The 22,070-nt window shown below is 43.4% G+C and overlaps 1 protein-coding gene across 2 annotated transcripts in view; it reads left to right on the top strand.

The window, feature by feature from the left end:
- The window catches only part of LOC137433718 (neurobeachin-like protein 1), a 330,189-nt gene that overhangs the window by 90,214 nt on the left and 217,905 nt on the right, over window positions 1-22,070 (top strand). For both annotated transcript variants that reach the window (XM_078783219.1, XM_078783217.1), the window contains exons 7-9: window positions 19,317-19,402; window positions 21,027-21,279; window positions 21,925-22,031. In XM_078783219.1, coding sequence (XP_078639345.1) covers window positions 19,317-19,402; window positions 21,027-21,279; window positions 21,925-22,031 — 446 coding nt within the window. The remainder of the gene's footprint in view (window positions 1-19,316; window positions 19,403-21,026; window positions 21,280-21,924; window positions 22,032-22,070) is intronic.

The raw sequence follows: 22,070 nt of genomic DNA, 5'->3' as shown, positions 1-22,070 counted from the left end.
GGCAGGAGGTGATCCACGTCGTGTGGCCAAGTCGTACTCAACTGCTGATAAGGCTCGACGATCAATAACAAGTGCTATCGCCAAAGATATTCAAGAAAATTGGATCGCCCCAACAGCTGCAACACTTCACTGGGATGGCAAGCAGATACCAACGCTCACAAACAAGAATGTCAAGGAAGAAAGATTGCCAGTGTTGGTTGGGAATGCCACTGATGTAAAGCTACTGGGGGTGGCTAGATATCCTCCTGGAAGTGATAGGTCATCAGGTGACATCATTGCCGAGCACACTTACACGTATCTACATTCATGGGAGTGCAAACAATCAGTTGTCAACTTATGTTTTGACACAACAGCATCAAACACTGGACACGTTACAGCTGCCTGTGTTACCATTCAATCAAAACTGGACCGTGCTCTTCTGTGGTGTGCATGTCGCCATCATGTTGGAGAGGTAATCCTGGATCATGTGTTTGACGTTCTCAAAATTGAGGCATCAAAGTCTCCAGAAGTATCTTTGTTCCAAAAATTCCAGAAGAATTGGGAACGCATATCGCATGCAAAGAATGAAAGTTTAACCAAAATTGACATTTCCATGTACAATGACTATGCACAACAGCTGCTTTTATCCTGCAAAAACAAGGTTTTAAGCACAATCCGCACAAGCGCTTCATACTGTAGGGAAGACTACAAGGAAATGGCACAACTCTGCCAGGTAGTCCTCGATGATGATGTCACAAAACAAGGAACACTCCACAGACCAGGGGCCATGCATAAAGCAAGGTGGATGTCAAAGATTCTTTATTCCATCAAAATATGCCTACTTGAAGAGCAAATTTCTCTACTACCTCGAGGAACTGTAACAACACAACATCAACAGAAAAAACTGAAGGAGTTTGTTGTTTTTGTTGTTTATATTTATTGTGATTGGTGGCTCATATGTCAGTCTGCTTCAAATGCCCCATGGTTTGATTTGTGCTTTTACAAGACTCTGCTCAACTATAAAGCTGTCAACTCAACCATTTCAGTCAGCGCTGTGAAAGCCTTTGATAGACATTTGTGGTATTTAACCCCAGAACTGGTTGTTTTGGCACTGTTCAGCAATGCAATTCCTCAAAAGGATCGTCGTGCCCTTGCAGATGTGTTACTGGCCATACAACCAGATGAAATGCCAAGCACTCCAAAACACCACTACGGTTCTGGATATGGCAAACCGTCATTTCCAAAAATTACAGAAGCGACAACCCTGGCTGATCTTGTGAACGAGGACTCGTGGTTTACAGTAAACCTTCTTCACCTAGATATGACCTTCCTAACAGAGGATGTTGACACTTGGCAGAACAATGAGCACTTCAAGGCAGCCAAGTCCATTGTGGATGGGCTTAATGTTGTGAATGACCCTGCGGAGAGAGCAGTAAAGCTCGCAACTGATTTTGTCTCAACTGCAAGAAGAGAAGACCACTTCCAAAATCTTCTTCAAGTGGTTGAATGTGACCGCAAAGCGAGGCCAAATTTGCGGAAACGAGCAAAGTTGGAGTAGTGACATTGGCGTTGTGCTTAATACATTTTCAAACTTTTAATCAATGAAAGTACAATACTACAACACTGTACTACAACTTTGTAATATGAAGAACGATTTTGGTTAATTTTACATTGACATGTAAGGTTGTTTTAACTGTTTGATATTAGGCATTTAGTAAAAGTAGGACTTTACTTTTGTATATAGGTATAATGGTTAATTTTACATTATCTTGTAAAGTAGTTTAGCTGTGGCCCTAAATGGCCCTAAATATATAAAAGTGGCCGGTGGCCACCCAGGACCACCTCTGATTTCATCTATTTTTTGCATACATACTTCTACCAACAAGTGTAACATTTGAGGGAATAGACATTAAAATACAACAACTTTTTGAAAATCATGGGGCGTTTGATGCACCCTAGTGTGTGGGTGTATATGTGTGTGTGTGTCTGTGTGTGTGTGGGTGTGTGGGTGTATATGTGTGTGTGTGTGTGCATGTGTATATATGTGTATATATGTGTGTGTATGTGTGTGTGTGTGTGTGTGTGTGTGTGTGTGTGTGTGTGTGTGTGTGTGTGTGTATATATGTGTGTGTGTGTATATATGTGTGTGTGTGTGTATATGTGTGTGAGTGTATATGTGTGTGCATCTGTATATATGTGTGTGTATGTGTGTGTGTGTGTGTGTGTGTGTGTGTGTGTGTGTGTGTGTGTGTGTGTGTGTGTGTATATGTGTGTGGGTCTATATGTGTTTGGGTGTATATGTGTGTGTATGTGTATATATGTGTGGGTGTGTGTGTGTGTGTGTGTGTGTGTGTGTGTGTGTGTGTGTGTGTGTATATGTGTATATATGTGTGTGTGTATATGTGTGTGTATGTGTATTTGTGTGTGTGTATATGTGTGTGTATGTGTATATATATATGTGTGTGTGGGTGTGCACGCACATGCATTCACATGTTATCAGAAGTAAATACATTGTGTGGATGACATCATTCGTGCATCTGATAAATTGCCAGTAACCATTTTGTGAAACTGAATGTGCAGGTGCAGCATCTAACTCAATATGTCGAAATGTCACACACGTCCGTGCCCGTGGTATTTCCACGGGATATATATATATATATATATATATATATATATATATATATATATATATATATATATATATATATATATATATATATATGGTTACATATATATATATATATATGGTTACATATATATATATATATATATATATATATATATATATATATATATATATATATATATATATATATATTCGGCTAGTATATATATATATATATATATACTAGCCAAAAGCACCCGGTGTTGCCCGGGTTCTTTTTGAATGAATTTACTACTATAATTCAGCTTTTACTCGCGGCCGTAGAAGATTGACTACTATAATGCAACTCAGCTTTTAATTTCGAAATGGGCCCAGCCCGGCCGAGGTGGGCCTCGACCGGCCTCGCCACCTAGCCTATAAACTTTCCGGGGCCCGTCCCAACATTTTTGGTTCTTTTTGAATGCATTTACTAATTTAATTCAGCTTTTACTTGTGGCCGTAGAAGATTGACTACTATAATTTAGCTCAGCTTTTAAGTGCAAAATGGGCCCAGCCTGGCCGAGGCGGCCTCGACCGGCCTCGCCACCGAGCCTATAACCTTCCCGGGGCCCGTCCCGACATGTTTGGTTCTTTTTGAATGCATTTACTACTATAATTCAGTTTTTACTCGTGGCCGTAGAAGATTGACTACTATAATTTAGCTCAGCTTTTAATTGCGAAATTGGCCCAGCCCGGCCAAAGCGGCCTCGACCGGCCTCGCCACCTAGCCCATAACCTTCCCGGGGCCGATCCTGACATTTTTGGTTCTTTTTGAATGCATTTACTACTATAATTCAGCTTTTACTCGTGGCCGTAGAGGATTGACTACTATAATTTAGCTCAGCTTTCAATTGCGAAATGGGCCCAGCCTGGCCGAAGCGGCCTCGACCGGCCTCGCCACCTAGCCTATAGCCTTCCCGAGGCCCGTCCCAACATTTTTAGTTCTTTTTGAATGAATTTACTACTATAATTCAGCTTTTACTCACTGCCGTAGAAGATTGACTACTATAATTCAGCTCAGCTTTTAATTTCGAAATGGGCCCAGCTCGGCCGAGGTGGGACTCGACCGGCCTCGCCACCGAGCCTATAACCTTTCCGGGGCCCCGCCCAATATTTTTGGTTCTTTTTTAATGCATTTACTAATATAATTCAGCTTTTACTTGTGGCCGTAGAAGATTGACTACTATAATTTAGCTCAGCTTTTAATTGTGAAATGGGCCCAGCCTGGCCGAAGCGGCCTCGACCGGCCTCGCCACCTAGCCTATAACCTTCCCGGGGCCCGTCCCGACATTTTTGGTTATTTTTGAATGAATTTGCTACCATAATTCAGCTTTTACTCGCGGCAGTAGAAGATTGACTACTATAATTCAGCTCAGCTTTTAAGTGCGAAATGGGCCCAGCCCGGCCGATGCGGCGTCGACCGGCCTCGCCACCGAGCCTAAAACCTTCCCGGGGCCCGTCCCGACATTTTTTTATTCGAGGTTTCCTCCTATCTTTCACCGTTCAGGAGATTAGCTTGCGCAGACAAACAAACAAAAACTTTCTTTTATAATATTAAAAAAAAGAAGAAGAAGAATATATATATATATATATATATATATATATATATATATATATATATATATATATATATATATATATATATATATATACACATACGTTTAATTCCCGTTTCGTAAAAAAAAAAAAAAAAAAAATTTATATACATATATATATATAGACACTCCTCGAGTTATGACTGGGTTACGTTCCGACGAGCAGGTTGTAAGTCGAAGTGGTCGTAAGTCGAATCACCCCTTATGGACTTATTATATATTACTTATTACATATTTCCATGTCCGTATTCCACCATAGCATCATTTGTTAGATTTTAAAAATATACAGAGGGAAACAAAGTGGAAACTGGGTGATATCGGCCTGTTCTGATTGCCGGTTCAGATATCGGCACAGCACTAATTATATATATATATATATATATATATATATATATATATATATATATATATATATATATATATATATATATATATATATATATATATATATACTGTTACATATTTATGTGAATGTATGTGAATTACCATTCAGGTCTTTGCTTATCCGTGTGTAGTATATTAAGTTGTTGTGTAGTTGTTGTGGTTGGAGGGTCAGGAGCCCTTCTGAGGGAGTGGCCGGAAACGGAAGTGACCGGAAACGGAAGAGGAAAAGACACGAGGAAAAAAGGACGAGTATTATTCTTCCTCGCCCCGCTCCGACAAAAGGTGGGATCGACCTTGCGCTGCGTGGAACAGCGGCGTTCCGAAGCCTGTCTGGCGAGAGGAATTACCGGAACGTGTACCTGCCCGGTGGAGACGTCAAGTTGACGTGGGGCCGTGCATCGAACCCGCGTCTGGCCTCGTTCGCGGGCACCGTCCAAACAGACGCGTGCGGGTCGCACGTTGGGGCCTAACGCGCCTTACAAGCGGCGTGGGGTTTGGCTTGCTCTACCGTATCCGCTTCGCGTGGCCACGAGGGGCTGCAGCCTCGGTGCCTGGTACGATACCTGCCCGGTGGAAAAACGTCCACCCGGGGTTCGTTCAACCGCCCGAGAGCGGCGACGGCGACCATCATCTTGGTCAGGAGGGGCCCAGAGACATTGTGCGGGACCGAGACCAAAAGGGTGTCGTGAGTACTCACCGGGACACACATGTATAAGATGGCCATCTTAATCCTAGGGAATTGATTGTGAATTGGGAATTGGTGATGATTGTGTATTGTTGATTGCTCGGGGAAAATCTCCGTGGTTGTGTCATTGAAATATTGTTGATGGTTGTGTATTGTTGATTGCTCGGGAAAAATCTCCGTGGTTGTGTCATTGAAATTGTATGGTATCATTACCATTGGAAATATATCCTTGAACATCAGTTGTCTCCTGGGTTAAATTCATATGGATTGCGTGGCGAAAGCGCATATATAATACAGCTTGCTGGCGGAGTTCCTCTCACGGTCCGGGGGTCACCGAGACCAGGTATTCACCGAGGGGACCACGTAACAGAATTGGGGGCTCGTCCAAATTACGATTTGCGGTTTCGCAATTGGGTCTACGTCCGGGATTTAAAAATTGTATAAAATAATAAAATAATAATTTTTTTATTAATTAAAATTAATTAATTAATTATTAATTGGTAATTTTTTTTTGAGAAATTGGGGTAAAGTCTTGGGTGGAGGTTAACAGGTGTTAACGATAGGCACCATGGCGTTTGTGGCACAGAACTTTGGGGTAACCCCGAGTGAGGCACAGTTCCGAGCGTTGCTAAAGTCGGAGCTCTTGAAATTGGCCAAACACTTTAACTTGGAGGTCCCGAACTAATTTGAGGAAGGCAGAGTTGCAGGCCACGGTGATACAATCTATGGTGGGATTAGGAACATGGGACGAGTTAGCCTGGGAGTGGCTACCCGAAGAACCAGAAGACGTTGAGCTCCGGAAACTGGAGTTGCAATTACGGAGCCAGGAACGGATTAAAGAAGAAGAAAGGAAAGCAGAAAAGGAAAGAGCAGAAGAAGAAAGGAAAGCAGAAGAGAGGAGGGAAGAGAAACAAGCGGAGGAAAGGAGAGTGGAACGAGAACTCCAGGAAAGGTTGAAAGAAGAAGAAAGGAAAGCAGAAGCAGAGGAAAGGAGAGTGGAACGAGAACTCCAGGAAAGGTTAGAAGGGAGAAAAGCAGAGGAGAGGAGAGCTGCAAGGGACCTCGAAGCAGAGGAGAGAAAAGCGGAAAGGGAATTAAAGGAACGTGACATGGAGCTTCAGCAAGAAATCAAATTCAAGGAGCTGGAGTTAATGAGAGAACGGGGAGAGGCACCACCCTTGCTGACGGGGTCGACACCTAACCAGAAAACCTGGGATGTGGGCAGACATGTGAGGCTGGTTCCACCGTTCAATGAAAAGGAAGTCGCGAAATTTTTCCCACACTTTGAGAAAGTGGCTCGACAATTAAACTGGCCGGAGGAGGCCTGGACCATACTCGTGCAAAGTGTGCTGGTGGGGAAAGCTCAGGAAATTTATTCGGCGCTACCAATGGACCAATGTGCAGATTATGAGGTACTGAAGAAGCACATCCTCAAGGCCTATGAGTTGGTTCCGGAAGCTTACAGGCAAAAATTCAGGAATGCCAGGAAGAGGGAGAGTGAGACCCATGTGGAGTTTGCCAGAGTGAAAGAAAACATGTTTGATCGGTGGTGTGAGTCAAAAGGAGTCGGGAAAGACTTCGAGACATTGCGGGACTTGATCCTGGTGGAGGAATTCCAGCAGTGTGTCCACGAGGACATCAAAGTGTACCTGCAGGAAAAGAAGGTACCAAAGTTGTGGGACGCAGCCACCATGGCAGATGATTATGCCTTAACCCACCGAATAGGGGTCCACGAACCTAACTCCTCGCCTAGATCTCCGCAGGGGAGGTGGGGAACAGCAGGTGCGGAGAACGACCATACATGGCGGCGGCCTCGAGATGATTATGGGGACAACTATGATACCCCACCGGTTCGAAATCAGAGGGATGCGGGCCCAAGACAAACTTATAGTTCGGGGGGCCCGAGGCAGACCCCGAGTTTTTCCTCCGGGCCTACTTGCGCGTTTTGCAAGAAACCTGGACACTTGATGTCCAGTTGTTACCTCATGAAAAGGGACAACCCAGAGCGGAGTCCGACTATTACAACTCCGAATGCGATGGCTAGCGTAAGAAATCGCCATCAAAAGGGTTACCAACCATTTATTTCAGAGGGGTTTGTGTCACTGGATGGAGCCTCGACTAACCGGAGACCGGTTAGGATATTGAGGGACACAGGGGCCCATCAATCTTTAATGCTTGAAGGCATTTTGCCATGGTCCGAGGAGACGGCAACGGGGGATAGTGTTCGTTTACAGGGGATCGGGGGCGGTGTTAGTGCTCCCCTTCAGGTCATCCAGTTGGAGTCCGATTTGGTGTCAGGACCGGTCACCGTCGGTTTACAAGCCACGCTTCCTGTAGAGGGTGTATCTGTGGTTATCGGGAATGATTTGGCCGGGGGTCAAGTTTATGGTAACCTGAGGGTTGGTAAAGAGCCCAGCAGGGAAAATAACATCACACCAGCTCGGGATGGCGACCAAAGTGCCAAGTTATTTGTAGGGGGACTGAACTTCAAGACAGAGGAAGAAGTTCTGACCTCTGTCTTCAACAGATATGGGCCGCTGGTGGAAGTGCGGTTGGTAAGAGACTGGGAAACGCAACAGTCAAGAGGGTTCGGCTTTGTCACGTTTGCCAGCACAAAAGACGCCAGAGAGGCAGAGAAGAATTGGAATGGCAAGGATTTGGAGGGTCGGACCATAACAGTAGGGAAGGCATTTCGTAGGCGTCGAGAGGTCTACAGGAGAGGACAACTGGGCGGTAGTTTTGGTAGTGGCCGAGAAGGAGACCGCTATTCATGGGACTACAGGGACCAGTGGTCCCACCCTAATTATTAGGGAAGTTCTGAGAAGTTGAAGCACTGAAGGCGGCGGAGCCGCCGAGCCAAGATTCCTACACGAATTAACCGTGAACGCCGTTCCTAAAGGCGTCCATGTAGTGAACTTTCATGCACGGACTAACCGTGAACTCCACGATCCTCAAGGCGCCCATGTAGAGAACTTTCCTGCACGGACTAACCGTGAACTCCGCGTTCCTAAAGGCATCCATGTAGTGAATACTCGGCTTGGCCTCCCGGAAAAAGTGCTATCGAGTTGCTTAACTTTGGATCTTTGATCAACCCCTTAACCTTCATTCCCAAGAAACTGACGGTCAAAGTCAGAGGGTCATGAGATGGAGTTTGATTTGGCAGGGACAATGTCGTTGTTGGTACTTAGTCCAGAGGGAGTAATCTGGAGGGGTTGTGGTGAAATTTTGGTTGCTTTATTTTTAAGTGATAACTGTGCCCGGGGGGAACGGATAATGTGGGGGGGGGGGTTGAGTTATCTGGTTTGTTTCTCCAAATTGGCCGGCAAAGAAAGTTTTCGCTGGGTTCAAACTTTCTTTCTTGAAGGGGGGGAGTGTTACATATTTATGTGAATGTATGTGAATTACCATTCAGGTCTTTGCTTATCCGTGTGTAGTATATTAAGTTGTTGTGTAGTTGTTGTGGTTGGAGGGTCAGGAGCCCTTCTGAGGGAGTGGCCGGAAACGGAAGTGACCGGAAACGGAAGAGGAAAAGACATGAGGAAAAAAGGACGAGTATTATTCTTCCTCGCCCCGCTCCGACAAAAGGTGGGATCGACCTTGCGCTGCGTGGAACAGCGGCGTTCCGAAGCCTGTCTGGCGAGAGCAATTACCGGAACGTGTACCTGCCCGGTGGAGACGTCAAGTTGACGTGGGGCCGTGCATCGAACCCGCGTCTGGCCTCGTTCGCGGCACCGTCCAAACAGACGCGTGCGGGTCGCACGTTGGGGCCTAACGCGCCTTACAAGCGGCGTGGGGTTTGGCTTGCTCTACCGTATCCGCTTCGCGTGGCCACGAGGGGCTGCAGCCTCGGTGCCTGGTACGATACCTGCCCGGTGGAAAAACGTCCACCCGGGGTTCGTTCAACCGCCCGAGAGCGGCGACGGCGACCATCATCTTGGTCAGGAGGGGCCCAGAGACATTGTGCGGGACCGAGACCAAAAGGGTGTCGTGAGTACTCACCGGGACACACATGTATAAGATGGCCATCTTAATCCTAGGGAATTGATTGTGAATTGGGAATTGGTGATGATTGTGTATTGTTGATTGCTCGGGGAAAATCTCCGTGGTTGTGTCATTGAAATATTGTTGATGGTTGTGTATTGTTGATTGCTCGGGAAAAATCTCCGTGGTTGTGTCATTGAAATTGTATGGTATCATTACCATTGGAAATATATCCTTGAACATCAGTTGTCTCCTGGGTTAAATTCATATGGATTGCGTGGCGAAAGCGCATATATAATACAGCTTGCTGGCGGAGTTCCTCTCACGGTCCGGGGGTCACCGAGACCAGGTATTCACCGAGGGGACCACGTAACAATACATACATACATACATACATACATACATACATACATACATACATGGTCCGGCTGGGAGGTGTGACTATTTTCAGAAAACTCGTACACAGTTATTTTTAGTCGAATTTCAATTTTTTTCTTTTTAAAGACTACATATATAATGCCATTTAATACACTGTAACAAAGACATTTAAAAAATGTAATTCATGTTTGAATTGGGTATAACAATGCAAGTGGGGGGGTCTAGCGCATGCGTGATGGCTATTGGTTACTCGTTGTTAGGCGCCATTTCAGTAGCCATGGAGCTGTGGACGATTGAACATCGCGTCTTTGTTGTTGAGACGTTTATTCAAATGGGTACTTCAGTGGTGCTTACACAGCGCAGATTTCGTACTCACTTCAATGTTGGTCGACGTGGCGCCGTTCCGTCTCGAAACACAATATTGAAGTGGGTAAAAAACTTCAGGACAACTGGATCTGTGAGGCCGGGAGCAGCTCGGGGAGGTGATCGAACCGTTAGGACCCCGGAAAACATCGAAATGGTTCGACAAGCTGTGGAGGCCAGCCCTCGTCGGTCAGCGGTACGGCACGCTCGCGCTCTACGGATGTCAGACAGATCAGTTCGTCGAATTTTGCACTTGGACCTTCATTATCACGCGTACAAAATCATGGTGGTTCAAGAACTGCAGCAGAATGATTTCGTACGGCGGTTTACGTTCGCAGAAAGAATGCTGGAACTGCTGAGGGATGACCCTGTTCTCATCATGAGTGATGAGGTGCATTTTCACTTGTCGGGAAGTGTAAACAAGCAAAATTCCCGATATTGGTCAGCAACAAATCCGCGAGAACTCCATCAAAGACCCCTGCACTGCGAGCGAGTCACTGTCTGGGCCGGAATAGTCCGATTCGGCATAATTGGGCCTTAATTTTTCAAGGAAGGCGGACGCACTGTGACAGTCAACTCACAACGATATGTTACAATGTTGCGCGAGTTCTTACTGCCTGAATTGAGACGACGTCGCATTGACCTCCCTACAGTTTGGTTTCAGCAAGATGGGGCTACTTGCCATACCTCAAGAGAATCAATGGCCTTATTAAGAGAACATTTTTCAGGGCACCTCATTTCAATCCGTGGGGATGTGGAGTGGCCCCCTCGATCGCCCGATCTTTCACCCTGTGACTATTTTTTATGGGGTTACCTGAAAGCTAAGGTTTACATTGAAAAAGCACGCACTCTTGAGACCCTTTCAGATGCCATCACCAGAGAAATTCGAGCTATTCCACTTGCCATGGTTGAAAGGTCTATGGACAACTTTTCCGCGCGTCTGCAAGAATGCTTCGACAAGAACGGCCGCCATTTAGATGATGTCATTTTTCAAACATGAATTACATTTTTAAAATGTCTTTGTTACAGTGTATTACATGGCATTATATATATGTCGTCTTTAAAAAAAATAAAAATTGAAATTCGACTAAAAATAACTGTGTATGAGTTTTCTGAAAATCGTCACACCTCCCTGACGGACCCTGTATATATATATATCAGTGGATGCACTCTTCCTCTTGCTTGACATGATGATGGCAGTACTGTACACACACACTTATAGGCGATGGAGCGTAAGGGATGGTGTCAGCGCGAGGCACAGGGAGCAACTGAGATTTTTGCGACGGTCGTAAGTGCGAGTCGTCGTAAGTCGCCTACGTCGTAACTCCAGGAGAGTCTGTATATATATATGCTAGCGAGGTACCCGTGCTATGCACGTGTGGGGAGCCGAAAGCAAACAAATAATGCGGAAACGGTGAATGCTATAGCATGAAGCCAAAAAATTCCGCATACCTATGGCACCTTCAGTCGCACGTCAGACATGGACAGCACGTTCGTGAAAGACTTAGGTTAAAATAAAACGGCGAATGGGAAACCATGGAACCGATAAATTCCACATTCCTGTGCCATCTGTAGTCGAACATCAAGCATGGACAGCAGGTTCGTGAAGGACTTGCACGAAAAACGTACCCGTTTGAAAGGTTCTATACCCAGTAAAAGGCGAATCTGTATATGGCGATCCGGAATGTCACGCTTAGAAAGTAGAAACCCTCACAGTATTTCGTCATTCACTTGAACTCGATATATCTATTTTCATTCCAAACAGCATAACTCCAATCACAAATTAAATAGCATTAATATAAAAAATAAACATTTACCAACATTCGTGACATAAACAATTATTTAAATCCAGATGTGGGGTAGTTCTGTATGGTTGGGTGAATACAATTACGAATTAAAAATCGTAATTGTATTCACTCATTTCCAAACGTCATTCCAATCATAAATTGATACTTTCACAAAATAGTGTTTTAAATGAGATATTATCAAACCAGCTCATTGCCGTCATCTGTCCACTTCCGGATTCGCGGCAGGTTCGTATCGAGTTAATTTCAAAATCATAATTTTATTGAGGAATTTTTGAAACCTCCTACCTATCTTAGAACATCCGCTGGGACCCCAAAAACTGGTTTGTGGTAAAAGGTGTGTGTATGCTTGTATATCTCATGAACAATACAAAATTTTAGAGAGAAATACTATATTTTAGATTTGAAAATCATACTGGTGTCCAGGGCAAAAAAATGTTACCAAAGTGAGACATTATTTCTGTGATAGATTCAAATTTACATTTCATGAAGAATACGTTTAGACAATAATCACCAATACTCATGAATAGTAGCCTGGTGTTGGCTTAGCGGTTAGGGTGCCGGCTTGGGATCCTAGGATCCTGGGTTCGAATCCCGGTCGATCGCTGAATTAACGCCAGGAGGGTTGACTCAGCCTGTCATCCTTCCGAGGTCGGCAAATTGAGTACCAGCTTGCTGGGATGAATGATCCCGGTGTGTACCCCGGTTTAGAATAGGTTCACCGTATCCCTGCGCATCGCAAGAGCGTGATCAAGGGTTGGCGTCAGGAAGGGCATCCGGCCATAAAAACATTGCCTCAAACAGGGAACCTTGATTGTCATGGGGCCCGCAAGGCTAACCCCCGCTCTAGCGGGGAAAATGGCCTTAAAACGATCATTCAATTCATTCACTCATGAATAGTAGGTCAGTAGCATAGGCGTGAGTGTGCACAAGTCTGAACATTACATGTCCTGTCAGTGCACAAATCGTGTTACCCCGTTGTGGGGAAGCATCGACGTAACGCATGGTGTCCATTAATAATAATAAAAAATCCTTGTTACATCGATGAACCGGCCCGTTATCAAGAGCCCTTATGATATTCGTAGGTCTAGGCAAGTTTCACTACTTTAATTAAGGGGGTTAATACAGAGAATGATGGTATGAAGTTTTTCTGAAACGTTCTTTTTTTTCACCAACTCATAAAAAGAATATTTGCCACGTGGGTGTCTTGTTGATTTTTGTTACGTTGGAGTATTTCATCATCTAAAGAATAAAATTCACACCTTCTCCGGAAATGGTATCAACCAATGATCGTAGCGCAAACATCACTACTCGATATCAGACGACTTTCCTGGCATGATATTGGGTCGTTTCCTTGGTAGCGGCATCGCTAATTTTAATCAGATTAATCAGATTTAATAATCGGTTAATCGTCAGAGACCGTGATGAAAGTGATTAACTGACACATTAGAATATAATTTTTAGACCTTTCTTTGTAAATAAATGTTGCATAAAAGGTTCAATAATTTGTGAGCAGGCAAATTAATACATTTTGTTTTCCTTTGAAGCAATTTTTCCATTGATGTTGAAACTTTTATGTTAATGTTTCAATTTCATTGAAAAAGCCACAATAAATGGATTTTTAAATCCATTTTTCCTCAAAACACTGGTTTGATTCTTTGAATCTTACTATAATTCACCAAATGTCCGTCCGTCCGTTTGAAGGTTCCGCAAAAACGGCTGAACCGATCGCAACAATATTTTGGGTGGGTAATCCTGGGATCCCATGGAGTAAATTTCCAATTTCAGCTTTGGCCTCCAGCATTTTCAGGTTTGGACTTCCGCATAACGTTATTTTCCCAGGTACCGCACAAACGTCTGCACCAATCGCTGCACGGCTGCACCGATCGGACTCGGTGACCTCGGACAAAGACCTTTTATAAGGACACGGGTTGAATCCCTGATTGAGAGAATGCCAACCTCCTCCCCGCCATCACGGTCGTCTCTCCAACTCGCAATCCAACGAGATATGCGGAAAGGACGACCCAAAACCAATTATCTTCTTTTTGATACGTATATAAACATCATTAAAAGTAAATAATGACCTCGGCCAAAGTTCAAACGACGTGGGTTTAATCTCTACATGAGAAAATTCCACATGGCTATATGGGCGGTGTATATGCTAACAGATCGCTGTCTCCATCGATCTTGCCAAGGCCGTAACACCTATCGGCTCAAAATCCTTTTAACTGTTGACTTGGTAGTTTGTACAATGAAGGAAACATTAACAATGTTGTTAAAAGTTTATTTTATGAGTAATTTGTGATTGGAGTTATGTTGTTTGGAATGAAAAAAGAGATATCGAGTTCAAGTAAATGATGACAAACATACCTATATTTGTTTGCGAATGTGTACGTTTTTCATGGAAGTCCTTCACGAACTTGCTGTCCATGTCTGACGTGCGACTGAGGGTGCTACAGAAATGTGGAATTTATTGGTTTCATCTTACTATAATTCACCAAATGTCTGTCTGTCTGTCTGTCTGTTCGAAGGTACCGTAAAAACTGCTGAACCGATCGCAAATACATTTTGGGTGGATAATCTCCAGGAGTAAAATAGGCTATTTAGTTTTCCCAATTTCAGCTTTAGTCTCCAGCATTCTCAGGTTTGGACTCCCGCATAACATTCGCGTTCGCTTAACGTTCATTGTTCTCATTGTGACGATGTTGCTTTCCCGGGTGCCGCGCGATCGGTGCAGCCGTTTGTGCGGCACCCGGGAAAGCAACATGTCTCCATCGATCGCTAACAGATCGCTGTCTCCATCGATCTTGTCCTGGCCGTAACAGCTATCGGCTCAAAATCCTTTTAACTGTTGATTTGGTAAAGTTACACGTATCGGGAATTTGGTACACGTATCGGGAGTACATACCACATAGCGATTGTGAACACGTTTATCGATCTCGATTCATGATCACGATCATCACGATCATAGTGTATCGATCACGATTTGAAACACGATGGAATAATATTTACCGATATGAACAGTGATGTGGCTTTTATTTAAATTATACAAAGACTGTTTAGATTTTGAAGATTTGCATGTGATATGATTTAACGGATGTTTATATGAATCGTTTAAAATAAAAAAGCCTTCAATTTCTGATATTTTGCCTTTTCATTCGGGCCTCCCAATTGAAGACCCGCCCATAGGGCGGGTACCGTTGCTAGTGCTTTCGCATTCACCGTATCTGCATTGCCTGTTTGCTTTTGGCCTCCCACCTGTGCGTAGCACGGGTATCTCACTAGTAGATATAATTGCCGGGCCGTTTTGGAGCCAGTAATCAGAATAGGCAGATATCGGCCATTTTTCGGTTATCAACATCGGCTGATTGGAGTCAGTGCGGAGTGCAGATTACCGATTACAGTTGTATTGTTTTCAACCGAAAAACTTTGAGTTGCTTTCTCCCATCTATATTGAGAAATACGGTTCCTTCAGAAAGTATTCACATTCCTTGACTTTTTCCACATATTGTTGTGTTCTCGCCTGAATTTATAATGGATTAAATTAAGATTATTTTTGTCATTGATCTAAACATATTACCCATCATGTCAAAATGTTATTTTTTAAAGAAAAATTTCCAAAATAATTGAAAATGCAATACAGAAATATCTAATCTCGATAAGTATTCAACCCCCTGAGTCAATACTTCATAGAAGCACCTTTGGCAATGATTACAGCTTCGAGTATTCTTGGGTATGTCTGTATCAGCTTTGTACATCTGGATTTGGGGAGTTTCTCCCATTCTTACTTGCCGGTTTGCTCTAGCTCTGTCAAGTTAGATATGGGGATTGTCAGTGTCTCACTGTGTGGGAAGAGTCTCAATGGGATTCAAGTCTGGGCTTTGGCTGGGTCACTGAGGGACTTTCACATTGTTGTTCTGAAGCCATTCCAGTATGCTTGGTTTTAATGTCTTGTTGGAATGTAAATCGACTGCAGTCGAAGGTTTTTTTCACTTTGAAGCAGGTTCTCCTCAAGGATTTGCCTGTATTTGGCTCCATTCATTGTTCCCGTTTATCCTTATAAGTATCTCAGCCCCTGCCGCTATAAAGCAAACCCAAAACATGATGCTGCCACCACCATGCTTCACGTTAGGGATGGTGTGAGATGGTTGAGGAGCTGTGCTTGGTTTCCACCAGACCTAGCGCTTTCATTAAAAAAAAAAAAAAAAAACACCTTTAGAGGCCATTTTTCCCCACAAAGCGGGGGTTGGCCTTTTTCGGGGACCGTGGTTGTTGTTGTTTTTTGGTTCCCTTTTTGAAGCAATGTTTTACGGCTGGATGCCCTTCCTGCCACCAACCCTTTTTGTCGCCTTTTACGACAAGCAGGGAATTACCAGTGAACTGGTACTCAATTAGCCGACCTCGGAAGGATGACAGGCTGAGTCAACCCCCCTGGTGTTAATTCAGCGATCGACCGGGATTTGAACCCAGGATCCTAGGACCCTAAGCTGGCACCCAACACCAGGCTTTCATTCAGGTCAAATAATTCACTTACCATCTCATCAGACCACAGAATATTTGCCTCCTGCTCTGAGTCTTTCACGTGCCTTTTTGCAAACTCCAGGCCTGCTGTCATGTGCCTTTTTCTAATGAGTGGCTTCCGTTTGGCCACTCTCCCACAAAGCCTAGATTTGTGAAGTGCTGCAGAGACTGTTGTCCTTCTAGCAGGTTCTCCCATCTTGGCCAAGGAACTCTGTAGTTCTGTCAGAGTGGTTATTGGGTTCTTGGTCACCTCTCTGTTCAAGGTCCTTCTTGCCTGGTTGCTCAGTTTTATCGGATGACAAGCTTTATGAAGAGTCTGCGCAGTTCCATATTCTTTCCATTTCCTAATGATGGAGTTCATTGTGCTCTTTGGAACTTTCAACATTCTAGAAATTCTTTTATAACCTTCCCCAGATATATGCCTCCTCACAATTCTATCTCGGTGTTCTATATACAGTTCATTGGACTTCATGGTAGAGTTTCTGCTCTGACATTCACTGTCAACTGTGGGACCTTATGTAGAAAGGTTTTTTTTTTCTTTTTTTCTAAATCTTGTCCAATCAATTGAATTGGCCACAGGTGGACTCCAATCAAGTTGTGGAGACATCTCAAAGATCATCAAAGAAAAGTGTATGCACCTGATATCAAGTTGGAGTGTCATAGCAAAGGGGTTGAATACTTATTGCCTTAAGACATTTCAGATTTTCATTTTTAATTATTTTGTAAAAATATCTATAAAAAGCACTCCAATTTGGCATTATGGGGTATTATGTGTAGAACGGTGACATTTAATCTCAAGTCAATGCTTTTTTAATTCAGGCTTTAAAACTACAAAATGTGAAAAAAGTTAAGTATGGAAATTCTTTCTGAAGGCACTGTATGAGTCTGTGCTATTATGAAATCTTGCCGATCAGTGCTTTGGTATTCATGGCACCTACGAATCTTGGGACTTGCTTTGCAATGCAGGAATGAGTTGATTTATTGTTGTGATGAGTGCAGGTGTCTGCGAGGCAGGTAATCATGGAGGGGGGAAAAAAAAATGAATTGGTTGCTCCATCGGTAAAATGTTAAAAACGAGACAGTCTGTTTGATGAAGTTTTGAGATTACTAGAATAACTGGCATTTCTGGGTTGCAAGAAGCTGAACAGCACACCAGGGCATTCTTGTATCCAACCATTTGGGGTGGGGCTTTACCTTGTGTCATTTGGATTTTGTCCTTTAGTCGGGTGCTTTGTTTATGGCCTCTGCTCTGATGGTTCTGGATATATTACGACCTGCTTCAGCTTTGAAGGAAGTCGTTTCAACCAATCATGGTTGTTTAGTCCTTTCTAAATATTTGCTTAAAATTTTTTTTTAACATGTTGGCATTGCTGATATTTCCTTTAGCAATTGTGCTGTAATTATTATATTAAAAAAATAATATGCTTTGGCCTGAAAGTAGCAATTGAAACTATTCATTGAAAGTTTGCCAAAATGACTCGACAATAATTACAAAAATAAATACTATTTGGTGTAGGTTTGTGCAGTTGCACCATCCCAGCAACAATTTGCTTCACCCCTACAAGCCAAATCAACTGGATTAGCCTTTATAAGCTGTTGTTAATATCGGCCTGTTATCACAGTCAAGATGCATCATGTTTAATAATGTTCGATCAGATGCTTTTGGGGTTTGATAGTGGTACCACGATGTGTTTAATATACTCTACGGCATTTGTGACCAAATATTTCTGTCTTCTCTGTACCATTGCCCTTTGACCTGTGCTGTTGAGTTATTTGGGTCATGATGGCTCTGGCATAACAACTGTGCCAAATTGCTGGACTAATATTTCCCATGGCCCAGAGCAGATGGCAGCAACTTGAACAAAGCTGCTATTCATGCAGAGCTTTGAATCTGAGTACTCAAACATTGAGATGGGCAGTCAAGTGAGCAATTTTGTTTGCACTCACTATATATATAACGTTTGTAGGGTGTGAAGTAAAGAGATATGCAAACAATTGGCTTGGTGGGAAGGGTATTAGCGGGGGGAAGCGCAAGCCAGTTTCAAGTGTAGGCCTAACTTGTTATCAACACAAATAAGCATCTGGATCTAGAACCAAAGTACAAGCATTCTTTGGTACATACGTACTTGTGAAATACCTATTGACACCTACAGACAGGAAAGGATGGCAGATATAAATTAAAAGATAGAATAAAAGTGCAAGGCGCATGGTGGGTTGAAAAAATTGCGCCAAGATAGAGCCATGACAATTTAAACTAGAACGGCACTCGGTAGAGCGCAGACCTCAGCCAGGCTGAACAGTTTACGGTTTTGTATTCCACTGATAGGCCGGATCTTGATCTGGTCCTGAACCAAAATCCAATTGGCTTGTTCCTGTCACCTAACCAACTCATCCACCAAGTTTCGTCCGAATCCGTCCATAACTTTTTGAGATATCATGCTGTGTATCGTTTTTGGGTCTGTCTCCCAATGGTGAAGAATCACTTTCAAAATTCTGGTATCCAGATCCGGATCTTCACCAAAATGTAATCATTCCGTCCTTGTCACACACCCAACCTCTCCACCAAATTTCATCTGAATCTGACCACAACTTTTTGAGATATCCTGTTCACAGACAGACAGTTGGAAACATAACCTCCAATCCTCCATCCACCTTCGATGGTGAAGGTAAAAAAGAAAGATGTACATATTAACACTTATCAAGTGCATGGTTCTATCCAATGACCCAGAGACTTGGTTTTGCCTAATGACTGATCTCAGCCTGTCCTAATGTTTTAACAACAAAGGGAAATTTTCCCCAAAACTGTGTAAAGTTAACCAGCCCCAGTATTCTTTGACATGTGCTGTCATCTTTCATAGAGAGGCACATTGTAACTTCCTTTTGATGGTATGTTATTTGATGAAGCATGAGGTTACGCTCGGGTAACAACTAGAGGCTCGTATGGAGAAGGGAAGTAACCACTATTAAATGTTTTTTCACAGAATGCTTCCAGGAGTACAAACACCTGCCAAACCGGCTGATCAACCAATTGCTGCATCTGTTTGGGGCTGTAGTGGCTGGAAACCAGGTAAGTCATGTGCACCTGTTGTGTGCACCTTCATGTGTGCAGCAGAGCCATGCGCACCTTTATGTGCACAGTGCTGCCATGCATACCATGCCTTTTGTACCAATTTTATCTTTTTTTCATCATTAATTTTCAAGGGCCATTTATTACTCCTGCCAGGGACTCCTGCCAGGTCCCGCCAGGGACCCACCAGGGACTCCCGCCAGGGAGTAATGCATTCGATCGTGTCCGTCCGTGTGTGTGTTCGTGTGTTTGTGAACAAGATATCTGGAAAAGTTCTGAACGGATTTGGATGAAAGTTGGTGGGATGATTGCCCTTGGGATAAGGAAGAATTGATTAGTTTTTGGTGAATCTCAGGATATTATTCCAGATCCAGGAGTTTTATTTGGGATTTTTTTGGGGAATTTTTATCTGTTTTACTGCATTAAAGCTTTTATTCTTATTCTTAAATGATGTTTTTCTCCTCTAATTCCGAGATATATCAAAATAAATTCTCTGACAGTTAGGGCCTACTTTCTTTTTCATTTATTGTTTTGTGGAGAGGGGATGTTAAACAAAACGTATTATTCCAACTAGACCCACGGTGGGAGTATGCGCTCTACTGAGTGGCGTTCTAGTTGAATAGGTATCACTCCTACCTGCGTAGGAGTGTGGTTGATAAAATTAGGAAGGTAAGGAATGAATGAATGAAGGACAAAGATAATAAAGTATAGGGGAGTGTTGGGGGAAGGAAGGAGTTTTGAAGGAAAACAGGTAAAGGGAGGGGGTGGGATATTGTGGTTGTGTAAGACATATATGATTGGGGAATGTGAGGGTGGGTGGTAAGGGGGAGAACATGGGTAAAAACTCAGCAATTGTATAATTGATAAATAGATGTTCCCAAATAGGATTTATTGGTTGATTTAATTATTTTTGTTACCTCCACCCACGGAAGGTGGACAGAGGTTATGTTTTCACCCCCGTCTGTCTGTCTGTCTGTCTGTCTGTCTGGATATATTTTTGTTTGTTTTTGCTTGTCTCAAAACGTTGCAGATAGATTTGGATGAAATTTGGTGGACAGGTTGGGTGTGTGAAAAAGACGAATTGATTAAATCTTAGTGAAGATTCGAATCCAGTTCCGGATCCTAGAATATTTTTTAAATTTGTTATTGATTCTTCACTATTGAGAGATGGGGCCAAAAACGATATATAGCATGATATCTGAGTTAAGTATGTTACGAGTTATGGCAAAACTTGGTGGATGAGTTGGTTAGGTGACAAGAACAAGCCGATTAGATTATGGTTCAGGTCCGAATCCAGATCCGGCCTATCGGTGGGATACAGAACGTAAACTAATCAGCCTCATGGTGGAGGTATGCGCTCCACCCAGTGCCCTTCTAGTTTATTTATGGTTTCATTGTTTAAGGAGGCTTGCATGCATTTGTGCTTGCTACATGCAAAATATGGGCATGAATAATTTTAAAAGTATATAAAATGTATCCTTTGAATTGTGTCATGGCATTATGAGAGGTCCTCAAGTCATGACTACATTTATATTTCACACACATCATTACTTTTATTGCCATAATTTTGCTTACCTTCATTCATTTTTCCATCTTTTCTTTTTCCTCTCTTCCCATATAACAGCGTAACGCTTTGCAGGCAATATCTCCAGCCACCTTGGAAGTCTTGCTACGGTTGCTATCAGACACGAAAGAGGGTTCCTCACCACGCCTTAGACTCATCTTATTGTGTCTAACAGAGGTGATCCAAGTTCTGCACACAAGCAGTCCAGATCGGCGGCAGGTTGAGGTGTCTACTGTACTTGAGGGCTACCTGAAGGCCCTGAATGCCACAGGGGTGGGAAATGCTCTTCAAGACATGCAAATCCAGATGCTGAGTAAGTTGGAGGAGAAATGTATTTCCGGTTTGTTTTACATTTTTGTTCTACCCTCTCTCCTTACCCCTGCCATCGCTTTTCAGCATCACAATCCTTGAAAGACAAATATAGCAATATTTTCTTTTCATATCTTGACAAGAAGCCTGGTGTTGGCTTTGCGGTTAGGGTGCCGGCTTGGGATCCTAGGATCCTGGGTTCGAATCCCGGTCGATCGCTGAATTAACACCAGGGGGGGTTGACTCAGCCTGTCATCCTTCCGAGGTCGGCACATTGAGCACCAGTTCACTGGTAATTCCCTGTGCATCGCAAGAGGCGACTAACAGGGTTGGTGGCAGGAAGGGCATCCGACCATAAAACATTGCTTCAAAAAGGGGGGCCACGGTGCCCAAAAAAGGCCAACCCCTGCCCCTGTGGGGAAAAATGGCCTCTAAAGGAGGTTCATATCTTGACAAACTCATGAATGATTTACATCACGGCGTTGTACAGTTAACCTTTTTTGGCACAGCAATGACTACTTGGGATGTTTTCGATATTTTGTACACACAAACAGAAGTCTATACTTGTATTACGTTAACAGACTAGACTTTTAATCCAAGTGTAACATCATGTTGACCCTTGATGACACTCTGCCACGTGCATGGGCAGAGACTATCCCGGAGATGCTGGCATGTACAGACCGGCCTACACTGCAGGCAAGTTTCCTCAACAGCAACTGTTTTGAGCATCTCCTACGATTATTGCAGAACAGCAAGGTATGCATGCAGGGTTGGGACCAAATGCTGACGTGAGCT

This window comes from Myxine glutinosa, chromosome 1 (assembly GCF_964187855.1).
Source record: "Myxine glutinosa chromosome 1, kmMyxGlut1.1, whole genome shotgun sequence".
Lineage (NCBI taxonomy): Eukaryota > Metazoa > Chordata > Myxini > Myxiniformes > Myxinidae > Myxine > Myxine glutinosa.
Note: the sequence above shows the minus strand (reverse complement) of the source record. Positions and strands in the feature narration are given on the sequence as shown.